This window comes from Planococcus citri, chromosome 2 (genome assembly GCF_950023065.1).
Source record: "Planococcus citri chromosome 2, ihPlaCitr1.1, whole genome shotgun sequence".
NCBI lineage: Eukaryota > Metazoa > Arthropoda > Insecta > Hemiptera > Pseudococcidae > Planococcus > Planococcus citri.
In genome coordinates this window covers 26,087,287-26,109,406 of record NC_088678.1, presented here as the reverse complement: position 1 = coordinate 26,109,406, position 22,120 = coordinate 26,087,287, and the positions used below count along the sequence as shown (strand labels likewise).

The window sequence follows — 22,120 nt, the reverse complement described above, 5'->3', positions numbered from 1 at the left end:
ATTATCATCATATAGGTGTATTACATACAATAATTGAAGAGCTCTATTCCAAAGTGGGATGGATTTTTCAAAGTAAATTTTTCTACAAGTGATTGTTCTATGTCCAAAGAAAGGAAAGGTGCGCCGACCTTTGGAAACAGAACAAATTTCAGTATCAAAAACTTTAAAACGCATTTTTTGGAGGAAAAAATGACTTAACCCACTTTGGAATAGAGCTCTTCAATTATTCATATCATTTTCAATTTCTCATTATCTACAACTTATAGAACTTTTAATCAATTTTTGGAATTCTCAGTGTCTCATCTAAATGACAAATTTTCATATTTTTTTTAGAATTTACATTGTCTTCAAATTTATAAAATTTCAAACCAATTTTCAGAATTTGCCTTTGATTCTAAAATTATTAAATCATATAAAATATGTTAAGAATTCGCATTGCCTCTAAATAACACGAAAAAAATATGGGTAATTTTTACAAAAAATGTTGACTACATATTTAGCACAATAACCAGATCCCATACAAAAATACATAATATAAGTATGATAAAATTTGTTTTGAAAATCAGCAATTTTCAACTGTTCAGTTACAATAATAATTTTTACTGTAATCTTATAGTAAAAATCATCATTTTAATAAATTTTGCTATAACATTAGTAAAAATCATTTTGTTTTAATAATTTTTACTAAAGCATGATAATAAAAATTACATTAACCAAGTTGTGTAAAAATTACTCATTTTAAAGTAATTTTTATATCATAAAAAGTAAAAATTACTCATCTCAAGGTAATTTTTACTGTACTTACGGCGCTATAGGTATAGTAAAAAGTATTTGAATAAGTGAAATGAAAATTCATTTCGCAAAATGATATCATCATATTTCATAACTTTGTTTTTATAAATCAAAATGAGGGGGCTACAGGGTTCAAAATTCGTTTTTTTTTGCACCAGCATCATGTACTCACTCCACAGCATTTACCTATCCAATATTTCCAACGAAAAATCCGTCACCTATACCTACCTACCTGATGGGGATTCGAACCTGGGACCCTACAATTCCTATTCCTACCTACATGCCCTAACCATTCGACTACGAGTTCACATGGTGGGTTAGGGCATTAAAAGAATATATTTGTTGGGTAAACGCCCCACCAAACCACTCCCACTTGGAACATACAGCTAACAGATGAGGGGTGTAACAGGGTACAATGAGACAGCTGATTTGAAAAGCGGAGATGGAATAGACTGGGGGGGGGGTATAGCAGGGTACAATGAGCGGCAGGTGTTTTGCAAGTCCCCTTTTCCCTTTTTTAGGATTTAATGCATTAAAATAATGAACTAAAATTGCAATTACTCAGCAATTACCCATCCGAATTGAATGAAAAATAATCTATTCCCTCCGCCTTAATGATTCTCAAATGGTGTCCAATAGGTACAAAAAACGGTTGGATAGTTTAAGAGAACATTCATGTATAATGAAATTTCATTTCTCAAAGCGAAACCAATAGTGTGCTACGCACACTAAAAATGTTGATGTGTTTTTTTTGTTTTTTTTGAAAAGATCATTTATATTTCATCAAATTATGGGAATGATGTTAAAAATAACTGAACTTAACTGCTAAATTACTTAATTTTAAATTTTTTCCCCCAATTTTTTTCATTTTTTTTAATTCACGTTTTTTGACATAAAAGTTGATTTTTCCGGCGAACGGTGCATCTTGGAGAAAAATCACGAAATAGAAAATTGTAGAGGATAAAATTTCCTATCAGATCAATGTCACTAGTTTTTCTTTAAAAGGCTTAGTTATTGAATTATGAGAGGGGTTTTGCGATAAGGGCCCTTGTGGTGATATTTCGATTTTTTCAGGAGAGAGAAAACATCGAATCGCTTCGATTTTTTCGATTTTTTTTTTTTTAATTTTCGGATGCAGTGTTGTCTTGCGCATAGGTTGGATGGGAAATTTTGACGAAATTCGTTCATCATCGCTTGATATCCGTGATTTAGAAAAGGGACCTTGTGGTGAACAGTCGAATTTACACAACGTTACAGACTACCCCGCAAAAAAATACCGAGAAATTCTGATTCCCCATGAAATTTTACATAGGTAACAACAATAAAATAATTTTTCCATCGACCTTTTTTTATTTTTTTTTAAAATCAAAAACAAACAAAAACTTTGTTTTTCAATTTTCCAAAAATGTGAGTTTTTGAGTATTCATGTTCAAGTAATTTTTAAAACGAGAAGTTGGTGAGATAGGCGAAATCTGATTGCACCATTCGATTTCTCGTGAAAAAGTAAGTCGGAATCACTAATAAAAAAAAAAAACATCGAATCACCACAAGGACCCATATCGCGAAACGCCTCTCTGATTTTTGATGGCGTAAACTGACTTTTGGGCATCCCAGTATATTTTTTAATTTCCTTTAAAAAATCGTTCATTTTGATCGATGTTTTGAGAATTGAGATCCGCAATTCAAATAATCAGTTTTGAAGATTTCATAGACATAATTTTGAAGAATCAAATTTAAACAAAAAATAAATAAAATGGCCAACTTGAATGAATACTTTGATATTATTGGACCATGGACCATGTAGGATAAAACTTCTTGCAACATCGAAATGAATTCGTTTTCACGTTCTCAACACCTTTAATGTACAAGATAGGCAACATCTAATACACACCGACTTGGTTTAATCTATCGTCGAAATAAACGGTGTTATCTACGTACAACTCAAGTTATCAAATGGCAACACAACAATATTATGATAGAAAATTTCACCAATTGGTTCCTCCTCAAGGTAACTTTGAAGTTGAGGCGATGTTTCTTACCTTATTCTCAGTAAATAGATCACATTTACCGATGCAATCGATAAGATTATTAGAAATGATTGAAAAATAAAAGCAGATAATTTTTCAAAATTTAAATCGTATGTATCACAAATCTAGCGTTTCTATCGATCAATATTTCTGTATCAAATACTTTCAGGATAGTTTCCTCGTATAGTTTCTTCGAGAAAGTTCACTTTTAAAAATAATCTTACACGTATGTCGAGTTCAACGTGAAAAAGAAATAAATATCCAACATGAAGACAATAATTTTGATCGGAATATTTTCACTTTTATTTCAAATATCTACCCAATTTTTGGTAAGTACTCGCAATATACTTACTTAATGTATTCGTAGGTACACAAACACAAACCTATCAATTTACCTCACAATTAAAAAAAAAAAAAAACAAACAAATAAAGGAGCATAACCCTTCAAAAAAATTAACCCAGCACCAATCGTCACAAATTTTGTTAATATTCATACGTACAAGTTCCTTTTTTCTCAAATTGTGCAAGTGGTTACAATTAACGTTTCTTTTGTTTTCTTGAAAAATAAAGACCACATCCGAAGAAACCAGCGACGATAAAAGCGACTCGAGCTATGGCAGTAGCTACAGCGGCAGCAGCAGCGGCAGTAGCAGCAGTAGCAGTAGCAGTAGCAGTAGTAGCAGTAGCGAGGAAGGGCCGCTTAAACTCAACATCGTAGAACTCGAGAAGATGGACGGAGAGCAAAGAAAACACTTCGTGAAAAAATTCCTCCTCCATTTAATGTCCGTTGCAGAACTGCAAGCTGAAGAACGACTCATTACCAACGCAATGCGTCATTATCTGCCACAAATATTCAAAGCCAAAGAGAACCATACCAGCACGTGGAAAAAATTACTCCATACTGTATGCGAAGGTGAAAAAGTACTGCGACAAATATTAGTGCAGAAGAAAAATTTGACTGTAAGTACCTTGCCTAGTATAGGTATTTTTTCATCCAAACGAAAAAATAACTTGATGCTAATTTCCTTTTCTTTGAAAAAAACAAATACAGAAATCCGATAACAAATCCGAAGAACCGAAAATTCTGCAATATTTCGAAAACGCTTGGGATAGAATTGAAAAGAAGAGATTCAACGAAGCCATGTCCGTGTTCCAAAAAATCAGCGATCAAATCACCAATCTTGGCCAAGCATTGTTACCCTCGCTGCATGATCAACGCAGAGCTGCTTTCACAATAGAACACTTGATCGAGGAACGTGCAGATGTCGTCGATAAAGAGAGTCGGGAAATTCGCGAGAAACTTGTGAGTATATTTTTAAAAGTCTCGAGAAAGTTGAGAATTTGAAAATTTTCCAAAAAGACTTCTTGAAGGCTTAATTGAAATTTCCCCTTCAAAAAAAAAGACGAAAAAAATTTTTGAATATGCCAAATTAATTTTCAAAATATTCAAAGAACTTCTTCAACTTGAGTGGAAAATCTTATTAATATTTGAGCCATTGGTGGGAATGGGTCATTTCAGAAAAACAGGAAAATTGATCAAATTAGTATACTTTTGAATTCAAATATGAGATTCAAACTAATTAAAATTTTGATTTATCGGACAGCAAATACATATAACTGCTTATCGCGAATACCTTCACAGAAGCGAATATCTCACATTCGTTGTAGTTATCAAGTACATAATTCAACGAAAGTATTTCGCCAACATCTCAAATCACTGAACCTTTAACGAAACTTCCAAAGTGATCAGAAACCTCTCCCTCCCCCTCCCCCCCGATCAATCAAAAATCTATTCTCATGAATAGAATCTCTCAATAAGTTCAATGTAATTCATAATAAAATTCTTCACGATCTTTTTCATTCTCCCCCCTCCCCCCACCCAAAAAAAAATGTCTTCTTCAACGAGATCCTGACTTTGAATGAGAGAACATCTGCTCAAAATAAAAATACCTATTTTCATTTTACAGGAAGCCATGCCAACTCTTCAACCCGTTAACGCCACCTCTACCACATTGGCTCCATGGATGTTGAACGCTGAAGACATCGCAAGCATTAAACAACAATACGAAGACATGATTAACGTTATTCCAGACGCAAACCATCCCGAAGCGATTAAACTCAAAGAGGAATTGAAAAAAGAAGGAATGTCGATTCCCTATTTTTGTAAAACTATGGCTGAAATGCAGAATATGGTTGGCAAATTCCACAGCTGCGTATTGAATAACGACAAAACGGGCACAGATATTCTGAAAGATACTATTAAACAGCCGAATTTCAAGAAATGCTGGAATCTTTTCCAAGAATGTGCTTTGAATATGTTACCAGGCGATGATAAAATTAAGGACGCATTACGCAAACAGAATAACGCCATTTTATTCGATACTAGTAAAATTAAAGTTTAGATTAGGGTATAAAATTTGTATTGTTTGTATTGACTTTTTTTTTTTTTTTTAACAAAAAATTGTGTAGATGTACAATATTTTAAATTATATTTTATTTAATTGAGAATTTAATTCAATTAAGAGTTAGATTATTTTTGTATTGCTCAAGTTGGTCAAGTATGTAGGTACCTTCTTGGCTTTTTTTGATTTTTAAGATGATAAGTATTTATTCGTTAAGTTCAAATTTATTCTACTATTCAAAATGAACACAAAATATTCATTAAGTAATCTTATCAATTTTTAATAAATATTTTTATAATCGCAAATTTTTTCTCAAGTACCTAGATACGATTATTTATCTTCAGATCCGAAAACTTCAAGCTGTTAATTTTTGAAAAAAGTAAAGAAGTGAAACTGATCAATTTCTTACACGTGCTCAAAATCAAATCATGAGCTTGAAAATATTCAATACCATTTCAACAGCTACCATTTCGCAGAAAAAAGATTAAGTAGGTAGGTACTTGAAATATTGATTGCATACGAGCAGATACAAAGTACCGATATCAAAATGAACTAGCCTTGATTTGCTTCAAAAAGGGTACACGATGTGTCAGTATTTAAATTCATAGCATCATAGGTAGTTTTAGAAACAGAAGAAACTTCGAAATGCAAATGTACATTCATATTGCTTCACTAGTGTTGACTTTATTTATATTTTGCACGAGAAAACTGAATCATAAATCCTCAACCATATTGATCATTCTGTTCTCAATTTCGACGTTTCAAATTATAACACATTTCAGAGTAAGTTAATAGCACACCTATTATACCTATATACTGCTCTGCTTCTGCTCCCTTTGCAACTACAAATTTTCGAATCTTGAAAGTCGACATCTTTTTACAGACCATCGTGAAAAAAGACCAACCAGAAAACACACCGCAATCATCGAGTAAATCGTACAAAAAATACGAAGAAACAGAAAAACCTCCATTAAAATGGGACTTTAATGAAAGATACGAATACAACTACGAAAGAGGACTGAGAATATCGCCATCAGCGTGGGAGTTTTATGAGAAATACTACGATGAAAAAAAATCAAGAACACCATCGTCACCATGGGACTTCGATGAAAATGATCAAGAAGAAATAAAACAACAATTTGTAGTGTGGACAGCATGGTTTGAGATGTTTTTACCAAATAAGCGTCATTATCTAGGACATATGCTCCAATTAATCGAAGATGAAGACATGACAGTGCCTCTGTTTTGCATATATGTAGCTGAATTGTACGTCATTACCGATAAGCTCATGGAACGTATAGAGCAACTCGTACTAGGCAATGGTAGCAGGTACTCGAGCGCAGAACCTAATGAACTGAATCAATTTCTAGACCATCCGAAATATATCAAAACGTGTAAAATAATGCAAAAGACAGAAGGAAAATTATCGTTTAAACTCGACGGCGTAGAAGAAAAGGAAATACTAATACTGTATGATGATGATGAAGGAGCGAAATTTGTATGCAAGGAATTATTGAAGTTCAAGAATTTGATGTAAGAAGGACAGGCAGACCAACATGGAAGGTGAAAAGAAGCTTTCTGATGTTTTTTGTGTTATTTGAGATCATAAGATGAAAATTAGCCTTTAATAAATCAAGTATTCACGCAATTCAAAGAAATATTTTAATTAATTTCAGAAAGCAAAAAAAAACTCATAATTTACCTACATAATCTTTTCAATGAGTTTTTTTGTACTTTCTGGTTGCTTAGTACCTAAAGTACCAGAAACTGCAGAAATTTCAATTTTGAAGAAATTATTTAAAAATGAAGATTAAACACATTCTAGCATAAGTATTGTGATATTAAAATACCATTCTGAGAATCGATCCGAAAACTTCGTTTCGTAGAAGATGAAGATAAACTAGACAGCTAAGCAAAGCTTAGCTGCAAAGTGTGCGTAGCTAGCTGCCTTTTCTACAGCTATAACCGTTATTGGCGTTATTACATCTAGGTAGTGCATAATTGAATCAACCATGTCACAGTAATGAGAATTTTTGAAACTCTCACTGCTTCAAAATAATAATTGTTTTTCAGTGTTTTCATATTTTCCAAATTACAATAGGTATTTCAGAATAATTTATAAGCTTGTATTGCTTCTAAATTAAGAAATTTCTAGTTGTTTTTCATAGTTTGCATTGTTTTAAAATTTACAAAATTTCAAATCAATTTCCTGAATTCCCCATCGCTACAATTTCATAAAGTTTTCAATAAATTTTCAGAATTTTGCATTGCTGCTGAGTTAGGAAATTTGCAATCAATTTTTAGAATTCACATTGCATCTAAATAGTCAAATTTTGAATAATTTTTCAGAATTCTTATTGTCTTTAAATTAAAAAATTTCAAATTCAATTTTCAAGTTCATATTGTCCACAAATTGTAAAACGTTTACACAATTTTTGGAATTCACATTGCCTCCAATTTTTCAGAATTCTCATCTTCTTCATAAATATTACAATACTTATTTCATATAATTTTCAAGTTCACATTATCTGCAACTTACAGAACTTTTAATCAATTTTTGGAATTCTCAGCGTCTCTAAATACAAATTTTCATATTATTTTTTTTAGAATTTCCATTGTCTTCAAATTTATAAATTTTCAAACCAATTTTCAGAACTTGCTTTTTATTCTAAATTAAGAATTAAATCTTATAAAATATATTAAGAATTTGAATTGCCTCTAAATTACACGAAAAAAATATGGGTAATTTTTACAAAAAAATTCAACTAAATACTTACTGGTATTTAGCACAATTAAGTACCAGATCCCATTCAATAATTTTTACTGTAATTGTATAGTAAAAATGATCATTTTAATAAATTTTGCTATAGGTACCTACCAATAGTAAAAATCATTTTGTTTTAATAATTTTTACTAAATCATGATAATAAAAATTACATGCGTATTGTTTCAATTGTACAAAAATAAAATTAGTTTAATTACTCATTTTGAAGTAATTTTTAAATCATAAGTAAAAAGTTGAAAATTATTCATGTCAAGGTAATTCTTACTATACTTATGGCTATAGGTAGACAAAAAATTAATGAAATGAATGTTTAGTTAGCAAATGATATCATAATTCATAACTCACTTTCAGCATTATTTTTGCCTCATTACCATGTACTACATAGGTAACTGCAAAGCATTTACCTATCCAATTTTCCTACGAAAAATCTGTCACCTAGCACCTACCTACTTACCTCACGGGGATTCGAACCTGGGTCCCTAAATTTCCTATTCCTACCTACATGCCCTAACCATTCGACTACGAGTTCACATGGTGGATATGGGCATTAAAAGAATATATTTGTTGGGTAAACGCCCCACCAAACCACTCCCACTTGGAATATACAGCTAACAGATGAGGGGTGTAACAGGGTACAATGAGACAGCTGATTTGAAAAGCGGAGATGGAATAGACTGGGGGTATAGCAGGGTACATAGAGCGGCAGGTGTTCTACAAGTCCCCTTTTCCCTTTTTTAGGATTTAATGCATTAAAATAATGAACTAAAATTGCAATTACTCAGCAATTACCCATCTGAATTGAATGAAAATTAATCTATTCCCTCCGCCTTAATGATTCTCAAATGGTGTCCAATAGGTACAAAAAACGGTTGGATAGCTTAAGAGAACATTCATTGTAATTGAAATTTCAATTTCTCAAAGCGAAACCAATAGTGTGCTACGCACACTAAAAAGGAACAGATAAGTAAATAAGGTTTAAATGGCCCTTTCGTTCTCCAAGGTTAAATGAGGTCGTTGACTTCCGAGTAAATCCATAAAGGAAATCTATAATATGAGTGAATCAATTACATCGAGTAATCATGAATTTCATTACCATGAAGAATAATTATAAGTATTATCGACGAGCAATTCCATAAACCGAATTTAAAAATTTTTAATTTACCAAAAAAAATCATAGCTACCTAAATAGGTAAAAATTCAAACATTTCAATATCAAGGAAATCTACCTGTCTGGAATATCTTCTTTTGAATATAATCCTTCATTGTAAAAAAAAGAAAAATGAAGAAACCTGACTTTTACGAAATTAAAATACATCATAAGTACCTAATCAAGAAATTATTTTTCTAGCCTCCGACAAAAGAAACCTTGCCACCTTCCGCAACTGCAGATGAATCGAAATTCAAGAAACGTGAAAATTTATACCAAATTTTCACCATCACCAAGAGCGAATTATTGAATCGTACGATTGACAAATTAGATCGGATGCTGAGGCTGAAACCAAATCAGACCATAGCGATAACAGAATTACAAATTGAAATCTCAAAATTCAATGAATTAAACAACAATCAATCGCAATCTACGTTAAAAGAAATCATGGTACGGTATATAAGTATTAGCTAATTAAAAGTTTATTCGCCTTTTTTTTACGCTGAAAAGAATAATTTTGTAAAAAAAATTCTTCCAAATTGTTTTTTAAAGAATGAAATTCTGATTCTGGCCGATTCTCATCAAGATGAAATAAAAATAAGTAATTTTAAATCAAAGCAATAACCTATTTTTTTTTCAACTTTTCAAGAACATAACGAAAAATTTACTGGACAAAATATCTCAGTGGATAGATTTGATTGAACAGCAATTCCTAGTGATCGATGCAACAGGTCTAATGGCTGAAACAATGATGGAAAATATAGGTAGGTAAGCATGCAAGAAGGTGATAGGTATGTACTTTTTCTCCAATCACTCTTGACTTGAAATAAAGCTATATTTCGTTACCTAAGAACGATAGAATGACACTTAGAATCATTTGTGAATGCAATTTGCAGCATTAGACGAATTTTTACTTTTCCACGACATCGAAAAAGTACCTGTTGATAGTACGACAGCTCAGATAGATTTGCAAACGAAGAATCCAGCTGTATGGGAAACTGGAAACAAAGTACGGTATACCATACTATATCTATCTAAGACCTACAAACAGGAACGAAACAGTATTGCCAGATTCAGGGATTTCTAACTAGATCCAGGGATTTTCCACTTCGCTGAAACAGACTAAGGATTTCTTCAGGGACTTGCACTTTTGCAGGGAAAAATCCCTAAAAAAATTTGATTCTTGCGAGCAAAATTTAAAAAAAACATGCAAAAATGGAGGTTTTTTGGACCTATTTTGTCAAAAAATCCCATTTCATAAAATTATCACACATCAAGTTTGGAATCGAGTGCTTTTACAATTTTAGTGGCATTCAACCGACTTTCAAATTGTGCAGAGATTTTTAGGGATTTTCAGATGCTTTCAAATGAAGTGGAAAAATCAAGTGTAACAAGTTATCGAGCTTCCAGACCAGGAATTTCTGCTGTTTGGGGATTTTTGGGAATTTTTGAGGTGGAAAACAAGATAATTTTTCAGAACTAGGTAATTTTGCGAAAATCCGTCTGGCAACCCTGGAACGAAACTAAGAGTTTTGTAAAGAGTTTTGCTGTGGGGGTGGGGGGTTGTGCAACCGAAAAGTTGCCGACTGATAATAAACAGGCATCTTACACAAATTTTTCTAAAAAAAAGTGACTTTAGTGACTTTCATCAGTGAAAAAAGTGACCAAAAAAGTGACCAATTTTTTTTAAGTTCCAGCGTTCAGGAGAGCAAAAAAACGTTCAATATCTCACCTAAAAACTACTTTATTCTCCAGTCTGGCCCCACCGGAAAATCCGTTTTTTTTTAATGTGAGAACGAGTACTTAGCTCATTTTTCTATTTTTAAAATTTTAGAATTTGAATGATGTTTTTTTGAAGGAAGTTGATTTTGAAAATGAAAAAAGACAGACCTAATCGAGGGCAAAAGCTCTTGAAAATTTGTATTTTGAGAGGCATAAAAACGATGTTTTTTGTGAGAAATTTGTTTTTTGGCTTTAGTACTTTGATTTTTAAAAAAATAAATTTTCATCTTCATTTTGAAAAAGAAAGGAAAATAAGCCAGAGCGAAGCGAGGGCAAAAGCTTTCAAAAATTGATGTTTCGAAAAGTAAAAATTTGTGTTTTTAATATTCTGAAATTGTTTAATAAAGAAAATTCGCATAAAACCCTTCGAAAATGAGTAAAAAAAAATAATTTGAATTAAAAACGTTTTTTTTTTGTTTAAAAAACGAAAAAAAATTCAAAAAAGTGACTTTTTTGGAAGAAAAGTGACTAAGTCACTATAAAAGTGACCCAGTAAGATGCCTGAATAAATGAAAAGATGGGAAAACAATTCAGTTGACATTATAGGTAGGTCTTCTTATAACCTATCATGACTTGGAAAAATTATTCGTTTTCGCTGTTGAATTTTTAGAAGCCTCAAACATGAAATTTATAATTTTGTAAAAGAGGAAAAAATTAGCCCTAGCGTAGCCAGGGCAAAAACTTTCAAAAATTCGTATTTTGGTATAGGTTGATAGGTGAAAACACAGCAACGTTTTTTATGAAAGAAGTTTGATTTTTTCGGTTCCAGAACTTTAGAATTTGAATGATGATTTTTTAGAAATTTCAAGTTCGAAAAAAACAAGCCCGAAAGAACTAAGGGCAAAAGCTTTTAAAAATTCATATTTTGATAGGTGAAAGAGCTTTGTTTTTGTACGTGAGGAGTTGGATTTTTTTTATTTCAAAGTTTTAGAATTTGAAGGATGGTTTTTTATGAATTTCATTTTCGAAAAAGAAAAGTGAACAGGTCTGAATGAACTGAGGGCAAAAGCGTTTTGAAAATTCGTATTTTGACAATTGAAAAAGCAATGTGTTTTTTATGCGAGGAGTTTGATTTTTTTGGTTTCAAAATGTTGAAGCTGAATGATGGTCTTTTAAAAACTTCAACTTCGAAAAAATAAAAATAATAAAAGCAAACAGGCCCAAACGAAGTGAGCTCAAAACTTTTTTTTTTTTTTTGGGGGTGTTTATAATTACAAGATTATTACACCCGTAAGGGGGGGGGGTTAGATTTGGTTTGTGAGGTTGATGTTTTTTATTAGGGAGATGAATTTTTGTATTTCTGAGGGTTCGTCAGGGATAGTAGGTGGGTTTTCTTTTATCTGTAGTGTAAGTCTGTTTTGTTTTAGTTGGGGGCAGTTGAAAAGTATGTGTTGGATGGATGTGGGTTCGTTTCTGCAAAATTGGCATGAGGGTTTTGGTTCTTTTTGGTATAAGTGGTTATGAGTAATTTTTGTGTGGCCTATTCTTAGTCTGGTAATCAAGATTTCTTCTTTTCTGTTCAGGTGGCCTAGATTTTTCCAGGGGAGGGTAGTTTTTTTATGTTGGAAGAGTTTGTTTGAAGTTTGTTGTGACCAAAAGTTCTGCCACTTAGTAAATGTGTTGTGAGTGATTAGAGATTTAATGTCATCAGGAGTGAGAGTGGTAAGAGGGGAGGGGGTAGCGGCTGTTTTTGCTAATCTATCAACAGTTTCGTTTCCAGTGATACCTATGTGGCTGGGAACATACATGAAGCTAATTGAGTAATCATAATATTGGAGGTTAAAAAGGGACCTATGTATGTCTTGGACTATCGGATGGTCAGAAAAAATGTTTTGAATGGATAGCAGTGAACTTAGTGAGTCGCTTTGGATTAGGAATTTTTTATTTTCTGATTGAATGGAAATTATATCTATTAGGCAATGTTTTATGGCAGTGAGTTCAGCAGTAAAAATTGAGGCACAGTTGTGAATTTTGAAACTGAGAACTTTGTCATTAATTGAGTAAGCATAACCAGTATGAATATTAGAAATTTTTGAACCATCTGTGAAGCATAAGTTATATTCAGTATAGTTTGATAACAGTTCTAAGTAATGACTCTTGATTAATAATGGGGAGTGATCATGTTTCGGGTAGTTTCTTAAGTAAAATTCCATCTGTATAGGTTTGAGAGACCAAGGGGGATAAGATATTGGTTGATGTATTAGGTTTTTTAGGTCAATTTGTAGGTTGTTCATATTTTTGATAAATTCTGGGATTGGACCTGAAGTATGGAGGAAATGCTGAGAGCTGTAGACATCGAGTGACCTTTGAAGAGGGTGAGATGGATTATTTGCAACAGTTGTTAAGAATTTGTTTGTCATGAGAATTTTCCTAAAATCAGGAGGAAGCTCTGCAGCTTCACAATAAATACTATCAATTGGAGACGAATAGAGAGCACCTATGCAGATGCGCAAGGAGGAATTTTGAACAGTTTTGAGAATGTTAGTAGTTTTATTTGACAGGTTTTTAAAGCATGGACTTCCATATTCAATTTTACTACGTATCAGAGCTTTGTACAAGTGAAGTAATAGTTGGCGTGATGGGTTATACTTTGGATTTTTAACAATTTTTAGTAATGTTTAACCTGATGAAGTGATGATAAATCAATGGAAGGAATGGAAATGAAAATATTATTTAAAATAATTCACATACTCGTACAAGCAGTAATGAGATGAAATAAAAATGTCCCAATGCATACGAAAAATAATCAGGGATTCTCAAAATGTATCTACCATGGTATAAAGTGGATATCTTTTTCAACAAAACTCTCATTTTTTTTTAGACTTCGTCAGATTTATTAGAAAAAAATTCAACGAAGGAATCAACACAAACAAGAATTGCAGTAGGACCCAAATCTAAATTTATTAATCTCAAGATGGAGATGGCTGAAATTTTAGAATTGGAAACCAACCATTCACAATCAATTAGAGAAATCCACGACGAACTACCTAAAATTGATGAATTAGCACGAAAAATAATGATTCATTCTGGGAATAATACGGTAAATCTTCAAACAATTACTTTTGTAGGTATCTAACCAAACATTGAGTATAAGTGATTTTATTTCTTAATTTTTGGTGAAACGAAAATAGTCCACGAATACCAAAAATGAAACCATCAAGTTGGACTCAGACACCTACAGCGATCTGGTAACCAGTCATAAGAGGATCACAGAAACTAGGATGATGACCTTACAGAAAAAAATTGTTCAATTGCTTGACTTGACGAAACAAGAATTGATCGTAATCAACGAGATACTTTTTCTACTTTCAAAATTTCATTATGATGAAAAAATACAAGAACAATAGTAAATCTTAGAAAATCATGATAATTAATCCCTATAAAATTCATTAAAATATAGATGCCTATATGTAATTTAAAAAAATGTAATTCCTTGTCTTGAGTATAAGTAGGTCTAGGTAGAGGTAGGTCTCTGCACATAGAATATAGAAGAGAGATTAATTAAGCCAGTACAATTTGAATCTCAATATGTATTTTTCTTAGAACTGAGCTGTTCACCGCGAAGCAAAAAGATTTCAAAATCATTTCATTTGAAATCGATAAGATATCATACTTGCATGCACGAACTCAGATCAGGTAGGTACGATGAAAAATTAATCTATCGATTCGAACATTCGATACGCATATAAAGTATGCACTAAAAGCCGCGAACATTTAAAAAAAATGCTTTATCTTATCGAGCAACAAAGTATTTCAGTTTCAAAAATCATACATTCGAATCCATACTGAAATTTAAATCAAAACATGGATTTCATGAACATGGGGGTTGTGCGTTTTACTTTATTATTTTTTGTATTTCATGCAGTCACATCACATGATGATTCTCAGGTAAGAGATAAAATCATAAAATTCCGAATATGAAACTTAATTTTTTATGACGAAGTATAGGTAGACCTGAAAGCAGATTCAATTCAATTAGTTCCCCTCCCCCTACCCAACAGCTCATGCTAACATCATACCTATCATTTTCAGATGTCGAGTATAATACAAGAGATATTAAAAGAATACAACATCGAGAATAACACATTCGAACACGAAGAAAATCTAAATCTCTCATCGATAAATTTCATCGACTTTCAAGGCGATGAAAAATTAAAATTACACTGCGAAAAACTGCGCTTATCCCATCGGCTTTTTGAAAACTTGATCGTAATAAGCAAATTGAGAACTAACACGACGAAAAAATTCGTACAAATGTTGAACGAAATTGATGAATTTCGAAGCACATTGTATCAATCGCTACAAGAAGAAACCCAGCCACTGCTGGTGAGTACCTCATCAATCTATGTACCAATTAAAAATTATCAAGTATCACATTACCTACTTTTTGATTTTTGAAAACAGTTTGATGAATTCTTCGAAAGATTCGGTTTTGAAGATGTTCCCCGTTTCGATCTCACAGGATATCAATCGAATGAATTTAAAAAATTGACGCTACAGTTGCACGAGTTGAAATCGAAAGTGATCGAATGGGCAAACGACATCCAATCAGAAATCGAGAAATCTGCTGACTTATCAACGAGCATTCACAAGTTTTCTCAGAATGAGGATATACCTGAGGTAAATAATCCAATATGTTTTTGATTCGTTTATTCAATAAAATCCGAAGCCAAAACGTGAATAATGAATCAAAATCATTTTTCTAATGGATAAAATTAGTCATACTTTCACCCTGAACTGATATACCTAGTAGAGTAGATGTTATTGAATTAATTTAAATCGTAAGTACTCACTTATAGCTGATATTTTATTGACTGAAAATTTCACTCAGGAGCCTTATGATGAATTAATAATTAAGGATTCATCCCTACCAAAATCTGAAGATGACGACGAAGATACACCTGCGGAAAAATTTAAGATATTTTCAACGAACACAGATGAAAAGAATGAAGAATGGGGAAAAACGGAAGGTGAAAAATACGTGAATAAAGTAAGTACATAATTTCCTACTCATTTGAACCGGTGTGCGTAAATTTGAAGTAGGGGAAGGGGGTGTCAATTCAGCCGAAGATGTGTTCGATAAACAATGGGTCGTATTTAGCTTCATTTAGGTTAGAAGAAGTCGAAGGGAATTGTGAGTTTAATCTTACATAATTCATTTCAACCACGAAACGCTAACAATAGGTACCTACCTAGCTTCCTACTTATGTAATTTTCACTATTATTTTTCGAAAATTTATTAGGAAATGTATGCACAAAGTCTGCTGAATGAAGAAACACTACCACGATGGGTTCCCACCATAAAAGACATGGAGGAAATTCGAGACAAATATGTGAAATGGATGACGTTATTCGAGAAATCTGAAGACACACGCATTAAATCACTGAAAGAATCTCTCATAGATGACGGACAATCGATCAAAATGTTCTGCAGAACTCTGGCTGAGTATTTCAACACCGTAGGTATAATTCAAGAATGTGAGTCAAAAGGTGACACTGAATGTGAAGAAATAATGAAGAAGGTTCTAGAACAGCCTCATTTGAAAAAGTTTATCGAATTTTTCACAGCTTGGGGAAGCAGCTAAAATTTTATTCTTCAATATCATCGTTTTAATATTTGTCATTAAAATCTGAGTGAATTTTCATCGTGCCTAAATTAATTTTGTAAATACTTGGTCAATTTTTTTTTCATTGTAATTTTCTGGTAATAAGGTACTAAGACTTAATTCATAATTATTAATGTATTTAAATTTAATGCTCAAGCTAATAAATCAGTAATTATGTAGGTATTTTTTTATCAGAGTGAATAAATGAGTTGAAAAAAGGAAGATGTAAAAAAAAAACATCAATTTACATATCAAAATCTCTTGATAAAATTTTGAAACAAAAAATTTTCATTTTTTTTGATAAGCTGATGAAGTTTGGATACTACATAGTACTTCAACCATCTAAAGAAAAAATATGGAAAAAAATTTTGGCAAAAAAAATCATTTTATTACACATGAAAAATTCGTTTTTCAGACATTGAATAAGACTTTTAACAAAATTTCATTTCAAATAGGTACATAATTGACTAAACATCTAAAACTTGCTGGCTGAGCTGTCACATCATCTCCCCATTGAGTGAAAATGCAAAATGAAAAAATGAATTTCAAAGTACCTTATCTTATCTTGCCAACATGTGACCAAAATAAATTCGAGCTTATCTTTCAAATACACTTGGGCTTGAAAAATTATACATTTCAATCGAAAGTTATCTAATTAATAATGAATTTGAATGCAGCTATGAATTCTATGACCAAAAATTATTTTCTGTTAGCGTTGTTCGTAATTCACTCAGCTACCTCAGATAAATCACAGGTGAGAAAAAAATTACAATATCGTCACAAACCATTTCGAGTGTCCTGTGAATAAATTCAGCATACTTTCATTCAAATTTTCAGTTTGGTGAAAACATCTAGCAATCATTCATGAACCATCGAAATTATTTTTAAAAACCGCACAGATATTGCGCAAATGTAAATTTCCAGGCCCAATTGCACATTATATGCCTAAAAACTCGAAATCTTCCATAATTTCCTTCACATGCTACGTAAATACTGTATCTTCTTTTTTCAGATCTCAAAAAATTTCAATAAAAATCTGACGGAAAAGAATGATACTGAGAATGAAAATAATCATCGATACAAAAACGAGACTCTTTTTCAAATGAACGAATTGATGGAACTAAATGAACGAGAGAAAATACAATTTCGCACATTAGATTTTGTAAAACGTGTTCTAGGCCACAGGAAGCAAATACTAGGATCAAGAGAGAATACATTGATACAAACCGCAAAAATGATGTATGATATTGATAACTTGAATTATTTGATGAAGAAGTCATTGAAAGAGGCGAAAAATCCGGTAAATATTACAAATTTTTATAAATATACTACGATAATAATCTGAAAAGTTTTTGGCTGTTTCTCTATTTTTTGATATTTGAAAGGGGGGCTTGAAAATTAAAACAACTGTATTCCAAAATACATAATAAATAGGTACTCGTACATTTGACATTTGAGTATGAAAAATTGAAAAACCAGGTTCGGAAACTATATCCTTCGATCTTCAAGTGATTTTAAATTTTTCCCACGCGAGCTTGCTGAGGATCCATCATCCACTAAGATAAATCACGAAAAAAAAAGTTGGAGCATTCTGACCTAATTGAGTGGATCTGGATACCTTCATTTTGGGTTGAAAGTATCTCAGAAAAATTTTTTAGAACTGAAAGTGTCCTCTGGATGGGAGATGTGGGCCGTTATTAGCCAAAAACCTATTATTTGGGGGGGAGGGGTTCGAAATTTGCAATCATGACCGAAAAAATGGCACCACCGTATTCCAAAATTTTCCCTCTGTTTCAGAAATGATACCTACCTTTCGATAATTGGCCTAATTAATGTGAGATGTATTCTGCACGAAGTACATGCTTATAATATCATCTGTGTTTCTTAAAAAATCTTAATTTAATTTAACAACAACCCTATATTATCGTATATAAAATACAGAGGTACAATAAAGTATTAATTAATGCAAATAGGAAGCACTGGAAGATTCATTACGTCATGCATCCTGGAATGAAAAGCTACGGAATGAGCAAGTCAAATCAATGAGTAAACTGCGAAAGCTGAAACTAAAAGTACTCGGATGGCAGAGTAAAATTAATTTTCCAACGGATAATAACCAGAACCACGTATCGGATGTTTTAAGAAATATTTTAGACCTCACGGAAAATTCAACAGAACAACCGTTGAAGGTAATAAACTAAAATTTTAACTTAATTCACTTAAGGATCACCTATGCACCCGTCTGCCGATTCTCCAGGGCAACTTTTGTCTCAAAGGGGGAGTCCTGAGCAACATTTCTAGCCCTTGTCCTCAAAAAAAGTGGCCCTACTTACAAAATGGCGGCCATTTTGATTGACAGGTCAGCCGAAATCACAGATTTTGCGTTCCAACATAGGACTTGCACGACATTTTTTAAACCGTACAAACGTAGCTCAAAAGATAAGGCAAAAATTCATCACCTGTCAAAATTTCAAGTGCTAAAGTGCCTTTTTCGATTTTTGGTGAATTTTTGAAAATCAAATTTAAGCCAAAAATGAGGGAAAAAATCACAATTTTACCAAATTGACCAAGAAAGCTGACATTTGGGATATAGGTATACCCTATTTTCGACATGCCGAATCGATTGGAAACTGTTTCAACCCGTTTTTAGCAGTTCTGGAGCCTCCAGCAGATTTTTATTTCGGCTTTCCATCTCGGTTTGATGAAATTTTGGAGAAATTTCAAGTTTCAAAAATCTACTGGAGGTTCCAGTAATGTTCAAAAAGTCGCTGGAGGCTCCAAAATGACTTGAAATCCATCTGCAGTTGACTTCGTAGCGTATTGAAATTAGTTTGCAGAGTGAATTTCGGGTTTCCATCTCCGTTTGATGAAATTTTGTGAAAATTTCGAGTTTCAAAAATCTGCTGGAGGCTCCAGAACTGCTCAAAACTGGTTGAAACAGTTTCCAATCGATTTGGCATGTCGAAATTAGGGTATATCCCAAATTTCAGCTTTCTTGGTCAATTTGGTGAAATTTTGATTTTTTCTCCTCATTAGAGTTTTTGCGCGGAGCGCGAAAAAACTCTATTGTAACCACTTTTTCACAGTCGTCAACGTCGTCATCGTCATCGTCGTCAACGTCGTCGTCGTCGTCGTAGCATTTTAATTATTAAAATGCTAAGCAATATGCATAAATAATTGGCTACGTTTATGTTTTTATCTGAATTTCGAATCAAGTTTAAAATATTATTGTTGTTGTTTATCTTTCATTTTTTTTTCAACAACGAAAAACAAATCGAATCGGTGAAGATGTGAAGATTGTAATTTTCCAAAATAAAATATAACGATATTTCGTGTAACAAAATTCCAAAGATTATTTTGAATTTAATTTTATAAAAATCGGGCATCTTTCTAAGTATCTATACAAGAATTGAAACGGTAAATTCAGAAAAATTAATAATTTTTCAAAATAAAATAAATTACGATATTTCGTCTATGTCTGAGGTGAGATTATATTGATCATACATCAAGATTTGTTGAAGAACTATTCAAAAGCATACAGCATTAGAATTTAGATCACCCAATAAGCAAAAGGTAAATGCAAAAACTCTCTTGCAATCAGCGAATAGCTGATGGCTTGTTTTTGGCCTGAATTTGATTTTCAAAAAATCACCAAAAATCGAAAAAGGCACTTTGGCACTTGAAATTTTGACAGATGATGAATTTTTGCTTGATATTTCGATCTACGTTTGTACGGTTTAAAAAATGTTGTGCAAGTCCTATGTTGGAACGCAAAATCTGCGATTTCGGCTTACCTGTTAATCAAAATGGCCGCCATTTTGTAAGTAGGGCCACTTTTTTGTAGGGCCAGGGCTAGAAATGTTCCACAGGACTCCCTCTTTAAGAAAAAAGTTGCCTTGAAGGATCGGCGGGGGGTGCAGGTGATCATTATGCGGGCCCCCCGACTATGAAGGTATTGTACCTTGCAACAAAATAGCTGTTAGAAGGTGAAAGGATATGTCCAACGAAAAAATTACACACGACCAAAGTGGTGAAGAATTGAATTTCCAATCGTCATAATGCCTCTAGTTTTTTTCCAAAATGTATAGTTTTTGGTTTTTATTTTTTTTCTTCTCAATAAACTGAAGTTCCCCCACTGATAACTTTAAACTCGTTCATCTCCAAAACAAGTTTTCGAACATTGACCGCCTGTTCTCATAGACGATCACAATAATACCTAAATTTTTGCTAAAAATTGTTGCGGTGTAAATGCGTCTTTTCCATTAAAAAAATACGTTGTTCCAAGGTACAATAAGTTATCGTACCATGGAACAAAATTTTGAAATTTTCAAAAATTTCTCTGAAAGACCACAGATCTTTACTCAAAAGACCGAATAGCTTAAAATATTCGGGTTTCTCTCCGCTTTCGAATAAAAATATTTCAGTTTTCCAAGTTCATTTCTCGGAGATACACAGCAAAAACGTTATTTTTGTTCCAAGGTACAACAATCTCCCCTACTTCAATATAGATGTATCACATTTTGCTTTACGCAGATGAGCTGGAATAACTCAAATGATGAAGAACTATTAATACTGAAATTTCATATTGATTTGGAGTGTGACGAATTGGAGAAGCTTCAAAGATTTTCCTTGATTATACAAGATGAACTTAATGAGATGCCAAAGCCAAGACACGAGATTCCAGAAGATTATGAAAAATCGGTGAGTATCATTTTTACTTGTACATAGATACTACCTACTTTCGTTTTGTTCTTTCCCCAACACCTGTCAGAATTTACAAAAAATTATAATTTTTAGCAATCTACTCGTAAACCGCAAGACGCATTACCCAAAGTTGCTGATTTACCACTTTGGCTTCTCAATGAAAAAGACATCTAAGAAATTCAAGAAGAGTACATCAGATTGATGTCAATACTTGGGCATCCCGAAGAAGAAGAATGGAAACACCTGAAAGAAAACATTATCAAAAGTGGACAATCCATAAAATATTTTAGTAAAATGTTAGCAGAGTTTTACATCCTTATTGATAAATCATACGAGTGTAAGGCGAAAGAAGACATTGAATGCCAAGAAATAATTAATGAGGTTGTGAGACGAGAACATTTCAAAGAACTCTTGAAAGTTTACTTTGCTGGCACTGAAAATGAAGAACATACCCGTATGTTGGACAATGATTCCTGAATATAAGCAATTAAGTACATTGGTAAAAGCAATTGAGGAACCAATCCTAATTTTCAAGCATAAATTGAGGTTGAATGTGTTAAAAAGTAGGTGTCGCTACCTATCAGTGTACAACACATCTTTCAAGACACAAGAAACAGAAGGTAGTCCATTATAAATCAACCTTTAAATCAAAATACAGAATTTTAAATATACCTACTTAATTATTTCTTTCTGCAGAAATTTGGGCACATCGTCATTTCTCAGATTAAGACATCTCAATCAAATTTTGAAAATAAAAAATGACTCTAAGGACCATTTTTCGCCGAAAAAGGACCTTCACAATATCGATTTTCACGAGTTTTGACCCAATCATGAGCATTATTATTTTATTTACTATAGATAGATACCGATTTTTT

General features: G+C 32.5%; 4 protein-coding genes across 5 annotated transcripts; all 4 read left to right on the top strand.

Moving 5' to 3' along the window:
* Positions 1–2,947: 2,947 nt before the first annotated feature.
* Positions 2,948–5,269, top strand: LOC135835211 (endoplasmic reticulum membrane sensor NFE2L1-like). Its single transcript, XM_065349379.1, has 4 exons — positions 2,948–3,148; positions 3,390–3,779; positions 3,871–4,122; positions 4,787–5,269. Exons 1-4 carry the CDS (start codon positions 3,086–3,088, stop codon positions 5,219–5,221), a joined length of 1,140 nt encoding a protein of 379 aa, XP_065205451.1. The 5' UTR covers positions 2,948–3,085; the 3' UTR covers positions 5,222–5,269.
* A 310-nt stretch (positions 5,270–5,579) lies between these two features.
* On the top strand, positions 5,580–6,869 carry LOC135835212 (uncharacterized). The gene is made up of 2 exons (XM_065349380.1): positions 5,580–6,004; positions 6,105–6,869. Exons 1-2 carry the CDS (start codon positions 5,867–5,869, stop codon positions 6,756–6,758), a joined length of 792 nt encoding a protein of 263 aa, XP_065205452.1. The 5' UTR covers positions 5,580–5,866; the 3' UTR covers positions 6,759–6,869.
* A 7,704-nt stretch (positions 6,870–14,573) lies between these two features.
* Positions 14,574–16,724, top strand: LOC135835210 (uncharacterized). Its single transcript, XM_065349378.1, has 5 exons — positions 14,574–14,823; positions 14,968–15,261; positions 15,340–15,555; positions 15,767–15,925; positions 16,179–16,724. The coding sequence occupies exons 1-5, from the start codon at positions 14,740–14,742 to the stop codon at positions 16,518–16,520; spliced, it is 1,095 nt and encodes a 364-aa protein (XP_065205450.1). The 5' UTR covers positions 14,574–14,739; the 3' UTR covers positions 16,521–16,724.
* Positions 16,725–17,144: 420 nt separating this feature from the next.
* LOC135835209 (uncharacterized) lies at positions 17,145–21,916 on the top strand. 2 transcript variants are annotated; one of them, XM_065349377.1, is made up of 5 exons: positions 17,145–17,295; positions 17,554–17,841; positions 18,515–18,730; positions 21,075–21,242; positions 21,339–21,916. In XM_065349377.1, exons 1-5 carry the CDS (start codon positions 17,203–17,205, stop codon positions 21,417–21,419), a joined length of 846 nt encoding a protein of 281 aa, XP_065205449.1. In that variant the 5' UTR covers positions 17,145–17,202; the 3' UTR covers positions 21,420–21,916. The 2 variants fall into 2 exon arrangements, with proteins under 2 accessions (XP_065205449.1, XP_065205448.1); XM_065349376.1 differs by having other exon boundaries at positions 21,021–21,242.
* The last annotated feature ends 204 nt before the right edge of the window (positions 21,917–22,120 follow it).